Source organism: Caretta caretta, chromosome 10 (genome assembly GCF_965140235.1).
Source record: "Caretta caretta isolate rCarCar2 chromosome 10, rCarCar1.hap1, whole genome shotgun sequence".
In the NCBI taxonomy this organism is placed as follows: Eukaryota; Metazoa; Chordata; order Testudines; family Cheloniidae; genus Caretta; species Caretta caretta.
In genome coordinates this window covers 31422952-31441471 of record NC_134215.1, presented here as the reverse complement: position 1 = coordinate 31441471, position 18520 = coordinate 31422952, and the positions used below count along the sequence as shown (strand labels likewise).

The 18520-nt window shown below is 41.0% G+C and overlaps 1 protein-coding gene across 7 annotated transcripts in view; it reads left to right on the top strand.

Annotated features, from left to right (window-relative positions):
- The window catches only part of KATNIP (katanin interacting protein), a 180668-nt gene that overhangs the window by 27025 nt on the left and 135123 nt on the right, over positions 1 to 18520 (top strand). For all 7 annotated transcript variants that reach the window (XM_075132829.1, XM_048865750.2, XM_075132828.1 and 4 more), the window contains 2 exons: positions 4876 to 4970; positions 8493 to 8624. In XM_075132829.1, the coding sequence (XP_074988930.1) occupies positions 8589 to 8624 (36 nt within the window). In that variant the 5' untranslated portion in view covers positions 4876 to 4970; positions 8493 to 8588. The remainder of the gene's footprint in view (positions 1 to 4875; positions 4971 to 8492; positions 8625 to 18520) is intronic.

Sequence of the window (18520 nt, the reverse complement as noted above, 5' to 3'; positions counted from 1 at the left end):
TGTTCTTTGGTTCTCCCATTCTTGAGGCTGTTGGGTGGATTCCAGTCTGCCCTCCGGGGGGTCCTCTGGTTATTTCCACTTGACGCCTTCTTCAGCTGATGGACACTGGATTCTTAGGCTGGCACCTCCCTGATCATTCAGTTATTATCCACACCAAGCATCCATCCACATACATCCTCTATCTCTATTTTAATCACAATTGTTAATACAACAAAAGGGTGGGGAGTCTCTGGGTGCTGTTTCTGTTGTTAGAGTATTGCTTTGAGTCTCTCTCTCTCTGTGAATTGCTTTGAGAATAGACTCTGTCTTAGAATGTACTAACACAATTAGCAGCTTGCAAGTTTCACACATAGAGGGAGAGAAACAGTACCAAAAACCAAGAGACCTCTTAATTAGTAATACCCTGGAATTTAAACTCTGGGGAATCAAACTCATTTGTGATTTTAATACAGAACTTCTTTAATATGATCCAACACTAAAACCTCCAAGCTGCTGCTGGCCACCGACATTAACCCAACCACCTCCTGTCCCCTGGCTACAGCATGGGCAGGAAGGGGTTAAACCCAAAGGATGCATTGTGCACCAGGGCCCAGGGAACTTGACTGCAGGGGCTTCAGCGAACAAGAGCAGAGAGGTGGCTCAGCAGGGAGGGTGCTTAGGGGACAGAGCGGCCCTGCGCTCCCTGGGGACAGGACCCAGGCTGGTGGAGGTGTGTGAAGAGGGTGCTAAGCCCCTGTCCTGGGGGCTTCTGTGGAGCCTACAGATTCAGGGCGTGAACAGGCTGGAAATCACTTCCCCCGACTCCAGAACTTAGCTGAAGGGCAGAGAGGCTTCCCCATGCCAGGGATGTGTGGGATTTTGGCACATGCAGGGCTTGGCTCCTCCAGGCCAGCGCCCCGGGCTGGAGGGTCTTGGGTTTTCCTGGGGCACCAGCCAAGTCAGAGGCAGTGGGGGAAGGAAGGAGCCTGCCGGAAGGCTGTTAGTGATCTGAGTGTTCCAACCAGGGGCTAGATCTCTGCACAGCACTGGGAGCAGGACGCAACCTGCTGGGAGGGATATGGAAGAGAAGCAGGGCTGGGGGGTGGGAGGGAAGAAGGGGCAAAGCAGGGAGAGGACAGTGAGAGGGGGAGCACATAAAGGGCCAATGGGTGGGCAGCAGAGGCAACACATAACAAACTGCTGCCTGGCGCCTTCCTGCACTCACCAGCCACTGCAGCTTGCAGCCAGTGCTGGTCAGAAACGGAACCGGGGGCAGGACCCTGCTGGCTGGGAGCCGGCATGCAGCGAGGGCTGTGCTGACGGACCAGAAGAGGGAGCAACCAGCCCCACTTGCTGCATCTTCGCCTTATCATCAACCTTGCACACCCACCCCCATTGCCAGCCACTGGACCGCTCCATTCACCACTTAGAGTTGTCCAAGAAAATACGTGGTCACTGAGGTTCATTTTTAATAAATCTTGTAATGATGGGGAAATTCCAGGAGACTGGAAGAATACTAATGTGTCAATATTTTAAAAGTGCAAGCAGGATGAGTAGCCTGACAGCAATCCAGGGCTAAATAATGGAAAAGCTGATATGGGATTAAGTCAATGAGGATTTGAAGGATAGGAATATAATTAATGCCAGTCAACATGGTTTGATCAAAATAGATCTTGTCAAATAAGCCTAATTTCATTCTTTGAGGCAATTACAAATTTGGTTGATAAAGATATAAGTATCAATGAGGGTTGATTTTATGAGTTTGCTGAGGTGCCATTTGGACATTAAAACTGAAATCTAACAAACTAGATTTGCCAATTTGAGAAGTGTTATTGCCAATATCAGAATGAAATGTAATTAGGTTACCCTCTTTTTACTGAGTCCAGGGAGCTTTAGCTTAGTAATTTTAATGCTAGGTTCTTCTCAGGTCAATGTTTACCTGGGACAGTATTTCTAAAATAGGACATTTGGTTATTTTTAACCAGTCAACAGCTTATTAATTCACCCAAACTATATCATATACAATCAGCAGTTCAGTAAAACTGTAGATACAACCAATGTTTTAGGCAGTAACTGCATACAAAAGATACAGTCTTGCAAGCTACTGTCATAGACTAGGGGCTGAGGTTCAGCTGTTCTACCATGTAACAATACAAATCACCAAGATTTCTTCTTATATTTACTTATGATCTTCAATCTTCAGTTCTTTAGTATCTCTACCACATTTATTATATTTCCAGCCTTCCTCCAAGGCAGGGGTGGCCAACCTGTGGCTCCGGAGCCGCATGCGGCTCTTCGGAGGTTAATATGCGGCCCTTTCATAGGCGCTGACTCCAGGGCTGGAGCTACAGATGCTAACTTTCTAATGTGCCGGGGAGGGGAGGGTGGGCGGCGACGGCTCGCTGCTCAACCCCCTGCTCTGTCCCAGGCCCTGCCCCCACTCCACCTCTTCCACTAAGGCCCTTGCTCCTCCCCCTCCACCACAGAGCCTCCTGTGCTTGCGAAACAGCTGATTGCGGCAGGTGGGAGGTGCTGGGGGCTGATGGGGGTCTGCTGACATATTACTGTGGCTCTTTGGCAATGTACATTGGTAAATTCTGGCTCCTTCTCAGGCTCAGGTTGGCCACCCCTGCTTCAAGGAGTAAGGATACACTTGTTTTAAAGGCACTTTTAAGGATGTTTTCCCTGCTGTTGATTGGTTTGGTCTGAAAGGGACAAGTTTAAAATATCAAGCAATTGCTTAAAGTTGTTGTTTTATTGTTTGTTGCTTTAAATCTCTTAGTTTGCTTAGACTTACAAAGGAGACCATGCAGATAGCATTAGTTAAAATCCAAAATATTTCTTGAGATCTCACTAAAAAGTGTAGACTCATTAAAATAATGTTCAGTTATTTATATTAAAGAACAGAAGGCGAAATACAATCTTATCTGAAATCTCACCACTTCTTTAGGGCTACAATAGAACAGGAGACATTGTCCACATATGAAGAGCCAGTTTATTTGATTCATGAAGGCATACAATGTGCAGCTTCTAATTTTGGGTGAAAGGCATATTGGTGGGATGAAACAGATTCTCCATGGTATATTTGATTCATAAGCCAAACAGATTTAGGGTGAAAACATGTGAACTGGACTTCTTGGAGTAAACAGGAAACTTGTTCCCTAACATAACATGCTGTTCGTGACTGGTTTAAACTCACAGCCTCCCTGCTCATCTCTTGATTGGGATTCACTTACAGAATGCAGTATGCCACCTTGCATAGTAAGACAAGGTGTTACTGTGATCCAAGGACCTCTTGATGCCAACTGGGAGAGGGTTATGGGCTCCTGCCAGTCAGAAGTGACAGCACCTATGGGGGAACTCCAGACAGCGGCAGCTAGCCAGAAGGAATTACTGCCAAGCTTGAGTCCCCATTTCTCTGAAAAGCATTAGGATTACACGAACATTTTTGAAAAGAACAATGAGGACTTGCTGCCTCTGCACCGAAACTACTACTGCCCTATATATCTGCAACCCAGGGTGAAGATCCCTTATGGACTGATCAATGTCTGAGCTTGAACTGGCAGCCCTTCGTGAATGTATCCTTGAAAACCTGGCCAAGGGCTTCATCCGGCACTCCACCTCACCAGCAGGGGCTACAGTCTTTTTCGTCAAGAAAAAGGACAAAACGCTACACCTTTGCGTAGATTGGTGGGCTCTAAACCATGTAAAGGTCTGAAACAGGTATCCTGTGCCTTAATCTCAGAATTAGTAGATCGTGTGCAGTCTGCCAAAGTCTTCAACTTAATGCACATCAGGTCAGGGGACGAACGGAAGACCACATTTTGAACCTGCTATGAGCACTTCAACTATTTAGTAATGCCATTCAGGTTGACCAATGGTCCTGCAACCTTTTGCAACACTTTGTGAATGACACATATTTAGAGACATCCTGGATCAGTATGTAGTCCTCTATCCTGATGTCTGAAAACACAAGTATGTCAGTCTTGAGGAGCATTGTTACCACGTTCATTCCATCCTGGAAAGGCTACAAAAGCATGGCCTGTTTGCAAAGTTGGAAAAATGTACTTTTGACCAGTCCTCTACAGGATTTTTGAGTTACATCCTCCCCCCCAGAGGGTGTTAATATGTACCCCCAGAAGGTGGAGACCGTTACACTATTACCTTTATAACCAAACTTGTAAGCTCATAACAAAAATCAAGTTAGTTTGACAGGATCTATTTTCCATAAACCCATGTTGATTGGTATTTTTCTTTATTAATCGAGTCCCATATTAGCCACTTCACTATCTTGCCCAGAATTGATGTCCGGCTGAGGGACCTAAAAAGACCCAGTTTTGTAACACTTTGTTTCCAAAATTTCTGTGTGCTGTTGTATGAATCTCCACCTTTTGTTCAATAAACATATACATACTTTTCCTATAAACAAATCTAAGTGGTGTGTGCTAAGCAAAGCTGTGTTCCAAGGTGAACTAGTAAGCAGTGGTATACTGTTCCTTTGGGATCAGTGGGCCTGGTAATTCTGTGAGTGTCCAGTTGGGCAGGGACTGAAGACTACAAGTGGATACTTGAAGGATTCTTCGGTTGGTGCGTGCCTGTCACTAACCTGTAAAGAAAGTGGAGCCTATGGAGGTAGTTGCTAGTGTTGCCAGTAGCCAGTGGATCAGGGCACTGATCCCGAACAGGCACAAACACTGTTCACTCATGCTAAGGGCAGGTGGAAGCAAGGTTTCTCACAAACCTGGGTACCCCCAGGGAGCATCAAACTTGTGTTTAACTTTTTGTTTGACATTGGAATCAAAAAAGTGTCAGACCTGGGGAGCCTTATAAACTTTCTGAAAGAACTCCAAAGAGGATATGTGTTGTCAATTAGATTGTTCCTAATTCCTGTTTCAGATTCTGGTACGCCAGCCCAAGTAAAAGAAATTGAACTGCAAGGACGCAGCACGCAGACTGCACCAAGCAAAATCCAACGTAAAGGATGGCGTCAGGTATGGCGTGGCAGGGAAGAATGCATCCTTGGTGAACTGTATTGGGGCAGCAACAAGTTTGTTGGGAGGCCCTTTCCTGACCCTACCTACAGCCCTTAGTTCTGCAGTGTTACACAGGTATACAGGGAGACACACTGTGCAGTTCCTCTAGCCTGAGCAGTAGTCAGTAGGGAATTCTTACATTATTGAATTAAAGAAAAAGAGCAGCATGTACTGGTAGTGGATATTGCTTCCCCATGAGAGGACAGTGGTCATCAGCCCCGCACTTGTTTACTCCACGGGAAAAAAAGTATTTTTAAAAAAATCTTGCAGGTGATCAGTTTATCAGAATTCAGTAGGCTGTGTGTGCAGTAAGATGTCTTGAGCTATGACATTTTACAACGTTTCCCTGGAAGTTTTAGTTTGACACCAGTTGCAGTAGTAGCTATGACATGGTTCAGAGGAAGTGTGTATGCCCCAGACAGCTAATATTTTTAATAGGATCCCTATGGAAAGAAGAGGGAACGTGATTTCCACCTCAGGTTGTTGGGGTGTGGGGAAGGGGGGAACAGCAGAAAAAGGGATGATTGATTAGATCAGGAGCAGAAAGAACATATTGCTGCAGGAACCAGTTTGTGGAAGTATGAACGTAATGTTTGTTTGCCTGCTATATTATCTTCCTTCAGTGACTTAATCTGCTTATTTTCACAGATTTTAAGGCCAGAAGGGACCATTGTGCTCATGTAGTCTGACCTCCTGTATGAACAGGCTATAGAATTAATCAAATTTGTAAATTTTACAGTTCCAGCCTGGATTGATTCTAAGCAAGATGATTGAAATAACTGATTTCAATTATTCATATAGATATAAACTTGATAACTTGTACATCTCGCTCAAGCAGTGACTTGCCTTAACAAATCTCTTCAGCCTTCATTTTTGATATATCAATTTTGTACTATACTTCTTCAAAATATAGTACATACACCTGTTTCACTGAAATTCCTGGGAGTTTTAGCACTAATGGGAACAGGATCAGATCCTGTGTAAGGAACATTACTCGAACGAAATTAAATCCAACCACAGAGAGCAGCTTGCTACACATTTTTTAAAAACAAAACTTTTTCTTTATTAGGTTTATACTTTCAGCAAAATGTTCAGTACTGTGTTATATTGAAATTATAAAATATTGCTAGTAACCTATTATCTTGTGAGAGGCCACAACTAACCATCTCCCTAGGGAGCCACCTGTATGGGTTTTTTTATATATATATCGTCCTTGTCATCAGCAGTATGCATTTCTAAACTGTTTCTTTCTTACTACCAGACCTTGTATCTGTTCATCACACTTTGCACATTTGGCCCATAATTTTTTTTAAATTATTTATTTTTTTATTATTATTTTGACACAGTCACTATCAATAGGTACAGGGACACCTTTAGCATATTTTCCCATAGAGTAGTTTCTCTGATCTAAAAACCTGACAGTCTTTTCCTCTAAAATGTCTGGTAAGATAGCTGAGCAGCCTACACCAAGGTTTCTCAACCTGGGGGTCGGGACCCAAAATTGGGTCCCCAGAATGTTTCAAAGGGTCACGTGGCAGCTCCCATCCCAAGGGGGTGGCTGGGCTCGTCTCCCTGTTCCAGGCACTGCAACCTCTGGGGTCCAAGCACCACTCAAGTTTGGCCCCGGTATTGTGATGACAGGAGCCCGGGTAGGCCAAATTTGAGTGAGTGACGTTGCAACCCCATGAGTCAGGTCACAACTTCGCTCACAAATTTGGTCCAGTCAGAGGGAGGGCCAGACCTGAGTGGTGCTGAAACCCCGGAGGTTGCAATGCCTAGAGTGAAGAGCCAAGCCCAAACAGCCCCACAGCACAGAAGCCACCACTGTGGGATTAGTGCTGGGTAGGATCCAACCCCCACAGGGGCAGGATCCAACGGAAAACACCCAGCTACTCTGCCCCTGGACTATTTACTGGGTCACAACAGGTCATAAACATTTACAAATGGGTCCTAAGCCCAAAAAGATTGAGAACCTCTGATCTAGACTAAACATTATATCAGTCCCATCACCATATGGGAACTTTATATCAACTTTATAGTCTGAAGTCCCTTATTAATTTAGTTTCCTACTTTGGAGACAGCTGGAATACATCTACATAGAGCTGTTTGGGTGACTTCTTGCAATTTGACAGAGAATCCTAATGGAGTACAGTTATGACACACAGTTTGGACACTGAATGTAGCTTCTCTATTCAGCTTTTCCCCAGTAACTATGGAAAGGCTGGGAGGAATTTGGCTCTAAAAGTAATGAGTTTTAGACTTTGACCAACAAAGCACTTAAGTACATGCTTAACTTTAAGTACAAGTAGCCCTAACATCATTAGTCATTCCTGGGTTCAAGCTATAAAATTTCCTTATACATTTGAAGTTTATAGTGTGTAATAAAGTTGAGGACTGTACAGAACATAGTTTAAATCCCATTTGTGCTGATAATTTCATACATGTGAATTGTGCAAAGCACTGAGCTATTCCAACATACTACACTATTTTTCTATTTAAGTGACTTTGATATGTAATGAACTTAAGTAACTTGTCATAAATTAGATAAATGTCAACTAGCAGGTTTCTAGCAATCTGTTCCATTACTTTCTTTTCGGGAAGCTGCTTTTCTCTTGTGATGTCAAATGGTATTTAAAAATAAAGTGAAGATAGTTCACTAAACTTCACATGATAGGGAATCTACTGCATCCCTACATAATTGCTTTAATGGTTAATTACCCTCACTGTTAAGCATTTGTACTTTATTTCTAATCTGAATTTGTCTAGCTTTAACTTGCAGCCATTGGATTGTCTTATCTTTCTTGTCTGCTAAATTAAAGAGCCCTCTGCTATCAAAAATTTCTTTCCCCCTCCCCTTTGTAGGTACTTGTGGACCATGATCAAGTCACCACTTAACCTTCTCTTGGGTAAACTAAATAGATTGAGCATTTTAAGTTTGTCACTATCAAGCATGATTTCCCAACCTTGATTCACACCTTGGGACTCTTTTCCACACCCTCTCTAATTTTTTCAACATCCTCTTTGAAGTGTTCACGCCAGAACTGGACACAGTATCCAATAATAGGCTCCCTATTGACAATACAGAAGTAATGCTACCACCCTGTTCTTATTTGATATTCCCCTGCTTACACATCCAAAGATCAGGTTCACACTTTTAACCAATGCATTGTGAGCAGGATGGCTAATGTGGAGACACTGCACCATTGCTACTTACATTGGAGCAATCCGATTGATTCAGCTCTACAGTGCAAATGCAGCCATTGCTAATACTTGTAACCATAGTAGATAAAATTTCACATGGGAGAGTATTTTTAAGTTAATGGTATCCCTTTAAACTTAGGGAAGGAATATCTTTCCAGTTACATTTGAAAGTTTGTATCTAATATGCATGGATATAGCATTGTACGAAGCATGTGATAACTACTTACTTAGTGTGCTAATAACAGAAGAAAGATGTGATTTGTTTGTTTCTTTTTATAGAAACCTGTGCTGATTAAAACAGAAAGTGGCTCTAGACTCTGCATTTCACCTCCTCTGGAGTACTCTGATGATTTTGAACCTTATGAAAGCTTGAATATGGAGACAAACGACTATCATATTAATTGTTCCCAGGTACAGTTTGACTTCTGCTGTGGCATTGTTCATGATCAAATGTGAGTCTAAATGAAAGTGGGCTCAATTGCCATAGTTTTGGCAGCTGAATACTAATTCTCACTAATTCAAGCAAACCCATAATGTATATGGATAACTAGAGTATTTGGGAATGGTTAAAAGTGACACCAGAAGGGTCAAAAATGAAAACATCTAATGTGTCATTTTAAAAGCATCGGTTTAGTCTAATTGCAGTCTACAACACTAAAATACTAACCAATTTATTTGAGCATGAGCTTTCGTGAGCTACAGCTCACTTCATCAGATGTTTACCGTGGAAACTGCAGCAGACTTTATATACACACAGAAATCATGAAACAATACCTCCTCCCACCCCACTGTCCTGCTGGTAATAGCTTATCTAAAGTGATCAACAGGTGGGCCAGATAAGCTATTACCAGCAGGACAGTGGGGTGGGAGGAGGTATTGTTTCATGATTTCTGTGTGTATATAAAGTCTGCTGCAGTTTCCACGGTAAACATCTGATGAAGTGAGCTGTAGCTCACGAAAGCTCATGCTCAAATAAATTGGTTAGTCTCTAAGGTGCCACAAGTACTCCTTTTCTTTTTGCGAATACAGACTAACACGGCTGTTCCTCTGAAACACTAAAATACGTAAATCATAATTGTTTGTCTTTTGCATGGTGTCACTACAAGGCAGAATTAAGGGTTCTGCTGAAGGAAAGCTTTCAGCCCTTAGAGCTATTGTCCACAAAGATTCCACTCTCTCAATTTTTGGGTCAATGGCAAACTTTGTCAGTGATGATTTTATGTTTTCGTCAGGTGATTGATAAAGCTGTTAGTAGTTAAAAACTTTATAGCATTCTTCACCATATAATTTTGACTGGTTTCTCCTCCCTTTCCCTACTTCTGGTTCATGTCCCACCCCATGTCTCCTATTTGTACCTGCACACTTTTGGTGTGGTTGGCTATTTTGAAAAAAATATTTATTTTTAGGGAACTTAGGGTGATTTGTATGTGTGGTTTTTTACATATTAAGGTTAGAAGAAAATAGTTTTTTTACACATTTTTAGAGAAAAATAATTTGGTAGGTTTTTAGATAATTTATAAAGTGGATTATCACAAAGTGGTAAAGGAAAAATGTCAGAAAAGAGTTTTTTAAATCTGCACTAAAGGAATAAGTTTTAAAACACAAACATGTCAACAAACCTCTTTAGAGAAAAAATAATCTTTATTCATTTTTTGAAATAAAGGTTGTGACACTGGCCGACCAGGACTGCCTGCTCTTGCTATGGCTTTAGGCCTCAGGCGAGCGCTGACAAATTAACCACTGGAAACTAGTCTGCTTCACCTATGTACTAGTATGGTTACAATGGGTATTGGACTTATAACAATGTATTTGATGTTTAGACTTTAGAAAATTCTTGTAAGTTGTTGCATGCATTAAGCTCACTTATAATATCTTTATCACATACTATAAGGTAATATTTAAGTTTTTGCTTTGTATCTGTAAAACATATTTTCTCTGAAATGAGTCAGGAGGAATCATCTCCTGCCCATCAAGAAGGCCTATCAAAACTAAATGGGCCATTGTGGGACATCACAATACAAAGAGTTGGTTAATTGCCCCATTAAACCCATGAAGAGGCTATGTGCAAAAGGGCTTGTCACATCAGCTTGAATTCTGGAAAAAAAGATATAAAAATAGCTGACAAGAAATTTTTTCATCTTTTGCTGTTTGGACTCTCACAGGACCAGAGCTACAAAACAGAAGCAAAGATTCCTAGGGTTAACCTGGATTAGCCCTAAAAGACATTCAGAGCTGACATATTACTACAATTCTGTCAGCTTTTGAAACTAGAGACTGTAACTCATTTGTGTATATATGTGTGCCTGCTTTAACTTTGTAATAACTCATTCATTTCTTTTCTTAGTTAATAAATCCTTAGATATTTACTATAGGGGCTACAAGCGTTGTCTTTGGTGTGAGATATAAGGTACACATTGACCTGGGGTAAGTAACTGGTCTTTTAGGACTGGAAGTAACCTGACTATTTTGTGATCTTTTGTGTAAAGTGACCATCTATTAATGCTTAATTTGCACCAAGGCTAGGCTTGGCAGTTCATAACCTCAGCATATCTGGGCTTGCTGCATCAGTTATGAATGTAAAAAAATTTTTTTGACCTCCAGCCCCTCTTTCGTTACAAATTAAGCACTGACATCTATCACATAGGCCAGCCTGCCTGAGTGGCAAAATTGACTGGAATGCCCCAGGGGACCATCTGTGACTCCATGGTAAGACTGTTATAGTGATTTAGGAGTTCACACTTGTTACTGGGTTGGTGATATCTGATATAGAACATACAACCAGTTTGGGGTCTCTGCTCTGCTTCTTGACTGTCTGTCCTAAGGTTGGCACTCAGTCGTAAGCAAATCCAGATAGTGTGACAAAATTAATAAATATTAGTTTTTAGAAAAAAATGTTCTTTATGCATTTAGGTTATTTTGAAATAAAGTCTGAAAAATAATTGTATATCTTTTGAAATAAAGAATAGTACATGTATTTTTAGAGTACATGAACAAGACAAATTGAGAGAACCGCCAAGAAAAGCAAAAGCCTCTTCGCCTGTTACAGAAAGAACAAAGAGAGAGAGAGTGAGTTTTAAAGCAGCAAGAAAGCCTGTTACTGATCACATGGCAGAGAGAAGAGAAAACCACCTTAACTCTGTGACTGCCTCTAGTGAAATGCCAACAATTCCAGGGTCAGCTAGCTTGGAGCAAATCACACCTCTTGGCTGAGCCAATCAGAAGCTGTTCTATAACTACATCATCTAATGCATCTCCCTGAACCAATCATAATGTCCCACATGACCACTGAGGCGTGGTTATCAAGTGTTGGTCAATTAAAAAAATACAGCTGTTTTGATGAGCCATTTCGAAATAACCTTTCACAGAATGGATTGGTTCAGTGGTTCTCAAACTTTTTTTTTTTTCTGCGGACCACTTGAAAATTGCTGAGGGTTTTGGCGGACCACTTAGGGATCTTTCCAAATGTTGTTTGTACTGTTAGCTAACTAGTGTAAAACTAACCATTGTAAATATAAAAAAAAAAATTTAATAATAAACTTTTTTTGTTTTAATGCGATGGATGTGCCCTCTCTCTCCTGCTGAGGCAGCCCCCGACCTAGGGCTGCAAAGGAGGGGGGTCTCTCCCCCACCACAGCAGCCACAGAGCTGAGGTTGGGAAGGAGAGCCATCTCTTCCTGGCAGCCGCAGCCTTGGAGGTGGAGAAAGTCTTTCTCTGGCCGCCACAGTCCTGCACATCCCAAATTCCCCTCACCCCCTCTTCTCACCCCACTGCTCCCTTCCACCTACCTCCTATTCCCCCGAAGGGCACCACCTCACCTTACATGTGCATCTTCTCCAGGATGCCTGCGTGGCTCCACTAATTAGGTGTGCGGTCTCCCAGGTGCTCACCTTAGAGGGAACTATCCACTGACCACCTGAATGAAGCTCACGGACCACTGGTGGTCCACGGACCACAGTTTGAGAACCTCTGGATTAGTCTGCAAAACTCTAGTCAATGATTGTCTGACCAGTGTGTATAAAACCATGCTTTTTTGCACGGGGTTTTAAATTGAGAACCTATAGATAGGAATCATGTTTTTACAAGATGCCTACAGACACCAAGAAGCTAGAATTGTCTTTGAATGCACCTGCATGTATTCGGAAGAGACAACCTGTTTACACTTATTTTGCTAAAGAGGAATCACCAATACCGAATCCCATGTTCCATCCAGAATTTGAACTGAAGAATCAGGGAGACTTTATGGAGTTGTCACCGGTTGTAAATGAGGAAAAAGATGTAAAGGACGGGGCACAGAGAGATTTGTTGCCTGTTATGGAGCAGGCAGACTCGAGAGCAGAGGTAAGAAGGGTCTGTATTATTTTATAACAAATTGTTGAAAAATTATAAGAGGTTAAATATTTATATTTTTTATAGGCAGGAGAGGAAGAAAAGCCTTATATACGTGGACAGAGCGGCTGTGGAATTGTCAGAGGCTAGTGAGGCTCAGAGTCAGGCAGTAACTGATGAATCATGGGCAGATGGCGACATTGTTACGGTAAAAGTAGCTGAACGTTTTTACAGATTCTGAAAAAAATTATTACAATCACGCTTTTGAAATGAGGGGTTTGGGTTTTTTTTGACAGATAACCAAGCCAGGACCATACAGGATCACAACCCAATTGTGTAGCAAGTGGCCAACAGCTTCAGAACTATCTAAGCCAGAAGCACATGACGAGGTAAGACAGCTTAGACCATTTTAAAAGAAAATGAGGTAGAAATACAAGGCTTAAAAGCTATCCATTTGTTTTTAATAATGGAGCAAAGACAGATGATACGGAGAGAAACTCAGTTCCTGACAATGCGACTGACAGGGATGATGATGATGATTCAGAAACAGATGAGGGTATGATTGAGGTAGCATGTGTGAATTTTTTGCCTTTTTAATTTTTAAACTACCACAATGGAGGATTTAAACCCTACTTTTTTCTTTGCTTTTGACAGATACTTCAGGATGAACAGGATAAAGAGAACCAGCCTTTGGGAAGGATAAACCTGATATGCACATGCTCCTTTTGCATGAAGCAAGATTTAAAAAAAAAAATACTGTAAAAAGTACAGTAGAACCTCAGAGTTATGAACACCTTGGGAATGGAGGTTGTTCGGAACTCTGAAATGTTCGTAACTCAGAACAAAACTTTATGGTTCTTTCAAAAGTTTACAGATGAACATTGAGTTAATACAGCTTTGAAACATTACTATGCAGAAGAAATATACTGCTTTCCCTTTATTTCTTTTTAGTAGTTTACACAACACAGTACTGAACTGTATTTGCTTTTTCGGTGGGAGGGGTGCTCCCCTGTTTGCTGCTGCTGCCTGATTGCATACTTCCACTTCCAAATGAGGTGTGTGGTTGACTGGTCAGTTTGTAACTCTTGTGTTTGTAACTCTGAAGTTCTACTGTAAAGTGGTTGACCAACAGAGCTGTAAAGACTGTTGTTAGGGCTGTTGTAGTAAAAATCCTTTACCTTTGCTTGAAAGGACAGCATTTAGATAACTGTGAAACTTGTGTGATAAATTAAACCAGTCAGTGCTGCCACAATTGTGTACTTTGGGGATGCTCGGAAACATTTCACCAGATTGGATGCATTTCTTCGGAACTGAATGTGGCACAGATCCTAAGTATAATTATGAGCGAAAGCTACAGACTCAAAGGGCTTAACTTGACCACTGAACCATAACTGAAGTTGTCAAAATGATAAAGGGGGTAGAAGAGCCACCATATCCGTTGTCACTGCTGATAGGCATTGGAAATAAGGTGCCAGCAAAAATTGGCCAGATGGTGTGTCAGAGGGTTTGTAAAATAGATTATAAAACCTTTTACATGACGAAACCTCATCTTAAAGAGTAAAAAAATTGAAACTGAATATTGATTAAGATGTACATGGCCCACAGTCCGAAACAAATGTAAAATACAAATATGTATAATTGCTTCACATATTACTGCTTTTAAGTATTAATGTAAAATATGGTGCATTGCTCTATATTATATAAAAAACAAACCAACCCAAGTTTGTTTTTTTTGATATGCCTTCAAGTTTTGGGTCAGAAATAGTGGGATTGCTAAAGAAAATGTATTGCTTTCCCAGGGAGGTTGGGAGTTTTGGGGTTGTACACCCTTCTATGAGGCTGCTAATAAAACATAGTAAAATTCTGAGTAGAAAATGAGTTGTAGCTTGGCTTACAGATCGAGATGCTTACACTTTGCACAAACTGGCAAGAATTACATTTAAAAGAAATAAACTGGTTGTGCCTGATGTGGATGTCAGCATGACCTCAACTCTAACCAGTGATGGTTGTAAATATGTTTTAACGGTGATAGACATTTTGTCTAAATACGCCTGGGCAATATTCCTAAAGCATAAGATTGGAGAAGATGTGGCAAAGGTGTTTTAAAGTTATTTTTTAGGTGTTTAAAGCTGGGTGCCTAAAAAATTACAGACAGACTGAGAAAAAGCGTTTTTAAACAAAGCTTTAAAGAATTTGTTAAAACAACAAGGTGTACACCATTTTGTTACCAATAATGAAGTCAAGCCAGGGCTTGTTGGAGAAGTTTTACAGGACTTTAAAATCAAAGATGTCGGTATTTTACTGCCTGTAGCACCTGTCGATGCATTGACATACTGCAGGCCTTCACATACAGTTACAACTGAAGTTATCACAGAACTATCAAAGATTGACCAAGTGATGTTTCCCATGCTAACTCACTGAGTATGTGGAAAATTGTCTATGGGGACAGTTTTAAAATAAAGGAAAGGTGAGCGCTTTTTAAGAAAGGAGATCATGTAAAGGTGTCTAAATCAAAAGGAGCTTTTGAAAAGAGATATCTGCAAATCTTTACCAAAGAATATGTATTATGTCTGTTCTTTTAGAACAAGGGCAGAGACCAGTGCACACATTAAAGATTACAGAGAAGAGGAAGTTGTGGGATCTTTTTACCCTGAAGAATTACAAGAAGTAAACATTAACCAGGACCATGTTTGCAGAATAGAAGAAATTCTAATGAAGAAAGGATGGGTGAGAAACAAGTGTTTTCTGGTGAAATGGAAAAGGTGGCCTGAAATATTTAACAGTTGGATTAAAGCGTCTCAAGAACTCCAATAAGGGCAAAAATGGCTGAAGGAGGGTTTTATGTCACTTTATCTCACAATGTATCTTCAGGGACTTTTCCTCAAAATACTAGTTCCAACTTTACAATACAGTTAGCCAAGCCTTTGGGATGTTGCTTTATCAGAAATTGATTATTGTCACTCATGGAACACAATCTCTCATGATTTACCATTCGAGATAGCATTGAAAAAAAGGTGATGATGATACTATATAGAAGTGGATTATTCTTCAAGCATTCAGTAGAGAACATCAGAGAAACCATGAACAGCGATCCCAAGATGCCTGAGGTCAACATCATTTAAAATGCAGTGACCAGAAGGATTCAGTTAAAAGCAAAAGCAGACAATGAAAACTACTTTTTTTGTATGGGGGGAATTGGGAGTGATACCGAATGAGAAATGTAAGATAGTCTCACACCCTGCAGACATTACAGGGGGCTTTAACGCTTTATACATGCACCTGGATATAGTGGAACATCAGTTACTGAGAGACTACTATATACCACTGTTGCAGCAACAAATAATTTTTTACTACCACATATGACATACTGCATTATGCCCCTGTGAGTAAGCAACACATCAGTACCATCACTATTGAAATAAATAGTTGAACCAGAGTAAAAAAGTTTCATTTCGTTTTGGGAAGGTGATTGTTAAATTGCATTTGCGCCCCAAGCCAGTTGAGGGATGTTGACTGTAAAAAAAAAAAAAAAAAAATTAGGGGGATCCCTCTTTGTGTAGGAACTACTACAAGGCCTAAATTCGTTATGCCTTACCAGGAATATCTAGGATTACCCATCATGTATGGGGCAGGTTTTGATAGATATTCTGTAGTCTTTTTAGAAAAACACTGATTTTGAGAAGGGGTTTAGAAATAATTAAGCCTCACATGAAAACAGCAGCTTAAATTATAATCAAGATATAGTGAACCATGTGTCTAGTGCCATTATGAACAAAGTAGACATGCGCATGCAACAGGAAGGTTGGTCTAGTGGTGATGAGAAAAAGCAGTATCACAACATCAATTTACAGGCCCCCAGGCCCTTGGGAGGAAAAAAAAGCTGTCAGAAGATGCCTCAGAAGAGGAAGCAGAGCATGGCTGGTGGTAAAAAGGATATATTTTTAAAATACAAAATGGCTTTCATTCATTGTAGTTCTGAAGAATGTGCCAAATCAGAATTGGCTCCATTTCAGATAGCCCCCACTCAAGCCAACATCAAGAATAGCTTTTATGTAAAGGTGCCACCTTTGGCTGCTTTAATGGTGAATGCCTCTCTAGAATTTTTTATTTTGGGACACAGGGATCATTATTTAGACCTCCACAACACAGTACTGTACATATGCTTCAAGGTTGTGAAAGAAGATGGGTCAGACATTGATGAAGATGCCATGGTAGCCCTAACAAAATACTTTATCGTCACCCTTTTTAACGAGTTGGATGTCAGTTTAGGTGACCATCTTATCAGCCAGAGTAACAATTGTTACCCTTACAGAGCCTTTATAGAATTGATTCTGAAGTACAGCCTCGATACCCTTGCTACACAATTTTCCACAGGAAGGTTTCAGAAAGACACAGCGGCGGCCCATCAGAGCACCAATTTGGATGGTGTGGGTAATGGGGTTTATGCACAGGGCCGAACTAATGGCCCACATCAGGAAGTTGGATTTTTTGGGGCCTCAACATAGCGATTTTGTTTTTTTTCAAGAAAAATTGCTGCTGAATGTGTGGACTAAAATTAAACTTACGCATAGCAATGATTCTTTTTGCCTCATGAGTGGGAATGCCAATCAGAGCTAGAAAGTGCATATTATTTCAGCATCCCTTTCTGAAAAACATGTGAGACATTGCACTCCATATGCTTTATGAAAATATGCTTATGAATGTGAATACAGTATGATGTAACTGGAATATGCTTTATGCAAAAGGTCTCTTGTGAGGTATCATTACAAAGCTTATAATCTACTGAGTGTGTTCATCCTATTTGTTTGCATGTATTATTTCTGTGTCTGAAGTTAGGAGAATAAGATATAAACTTGTATTACTGATGTAGACATATTAAGTGGAAGCCATTAAGGGTGCTTCAGAATCAATGAACTGTAAATGGCTCTGTTTACTTGCAAACCTTCCTGTTTATATATAGGACAGCCCAGGAAGAATGGAGGCTGGGGTCTCACAGGACATGTGACCATGTCACCTGATACTGAAATCCATCTTAAATCTGGTCCTTTTCCATTTAGAAGGAGGGGTGGGGACTCAGAGAGACAAAAGATTCCCACCTTATGCCAAAGCTATAAAAGGGGGTGGAGCAGGGCGAAGGGGTGGCTACTCATGAGAGAGCCCCTGCTTACCACCTGAGATGTCTGCTGGAACTAACAAGGACTGTACAAGGGGAAAGGATTGGGCCCAGACTAGGAAGGAGTCTAGTCTGTGAAAGAAGCTTATTGGAACATCTCTGAAAGTAAGATATTATCTGTAATCAGTTTCTTAATGTATTAGGCTTAGACCAGCATGGTTTTGCTTTATTTTGCTTGGGGACATGCTTTGTTCTGTCTGTTATTACTTGAAACCACTTAAATCCTTCATTTTATACTTAATACAATCACTTTTGTTTATTAATGAACCCAGAATAACTGATTAATACCTGGGGGAGCAAACAGCTGTGCATATCTCTCTATCAGTGTTCTAGAGAGCGAACAGTTTATAAATTTACCCTGTATATGCTTTATACTGACTAAAACGGATTTATTTGGGGTTTGGATCCCATTAGGAGGTAGGTATCTGGGTGCTAGAGTCAGGTAACCTGCAGAGCTGTTTTCACTTAAGTCTGCAGCTTTAGAGGCGTGGCACAGACCCTGGGACTGTGTTGCAGCAGGCTAGCATGTCTGGTTCAACAAGGCAGGGTTCTGGAAGTCCCAAGCTGACAGGGAAAATGGACTCCGAGGTAATTTCAGCACATCAGGTGACAGTCCCAAGGGGATCACTGTAACTGAACCTGTCACAGGGTGAAAGTTACCCCAGGGGTCTGTCTGGGCTGTGTAGAGGCTCTAATGACTGCCAGTGCTAGGTATTCTGTGGACAGGGTGGGCTTGAAGGTATTTAGTATTCCAGCTGGTAGTCATGTCAGTAACCAAGAAAACCTCTTTTGGGGACAGTTATTAGT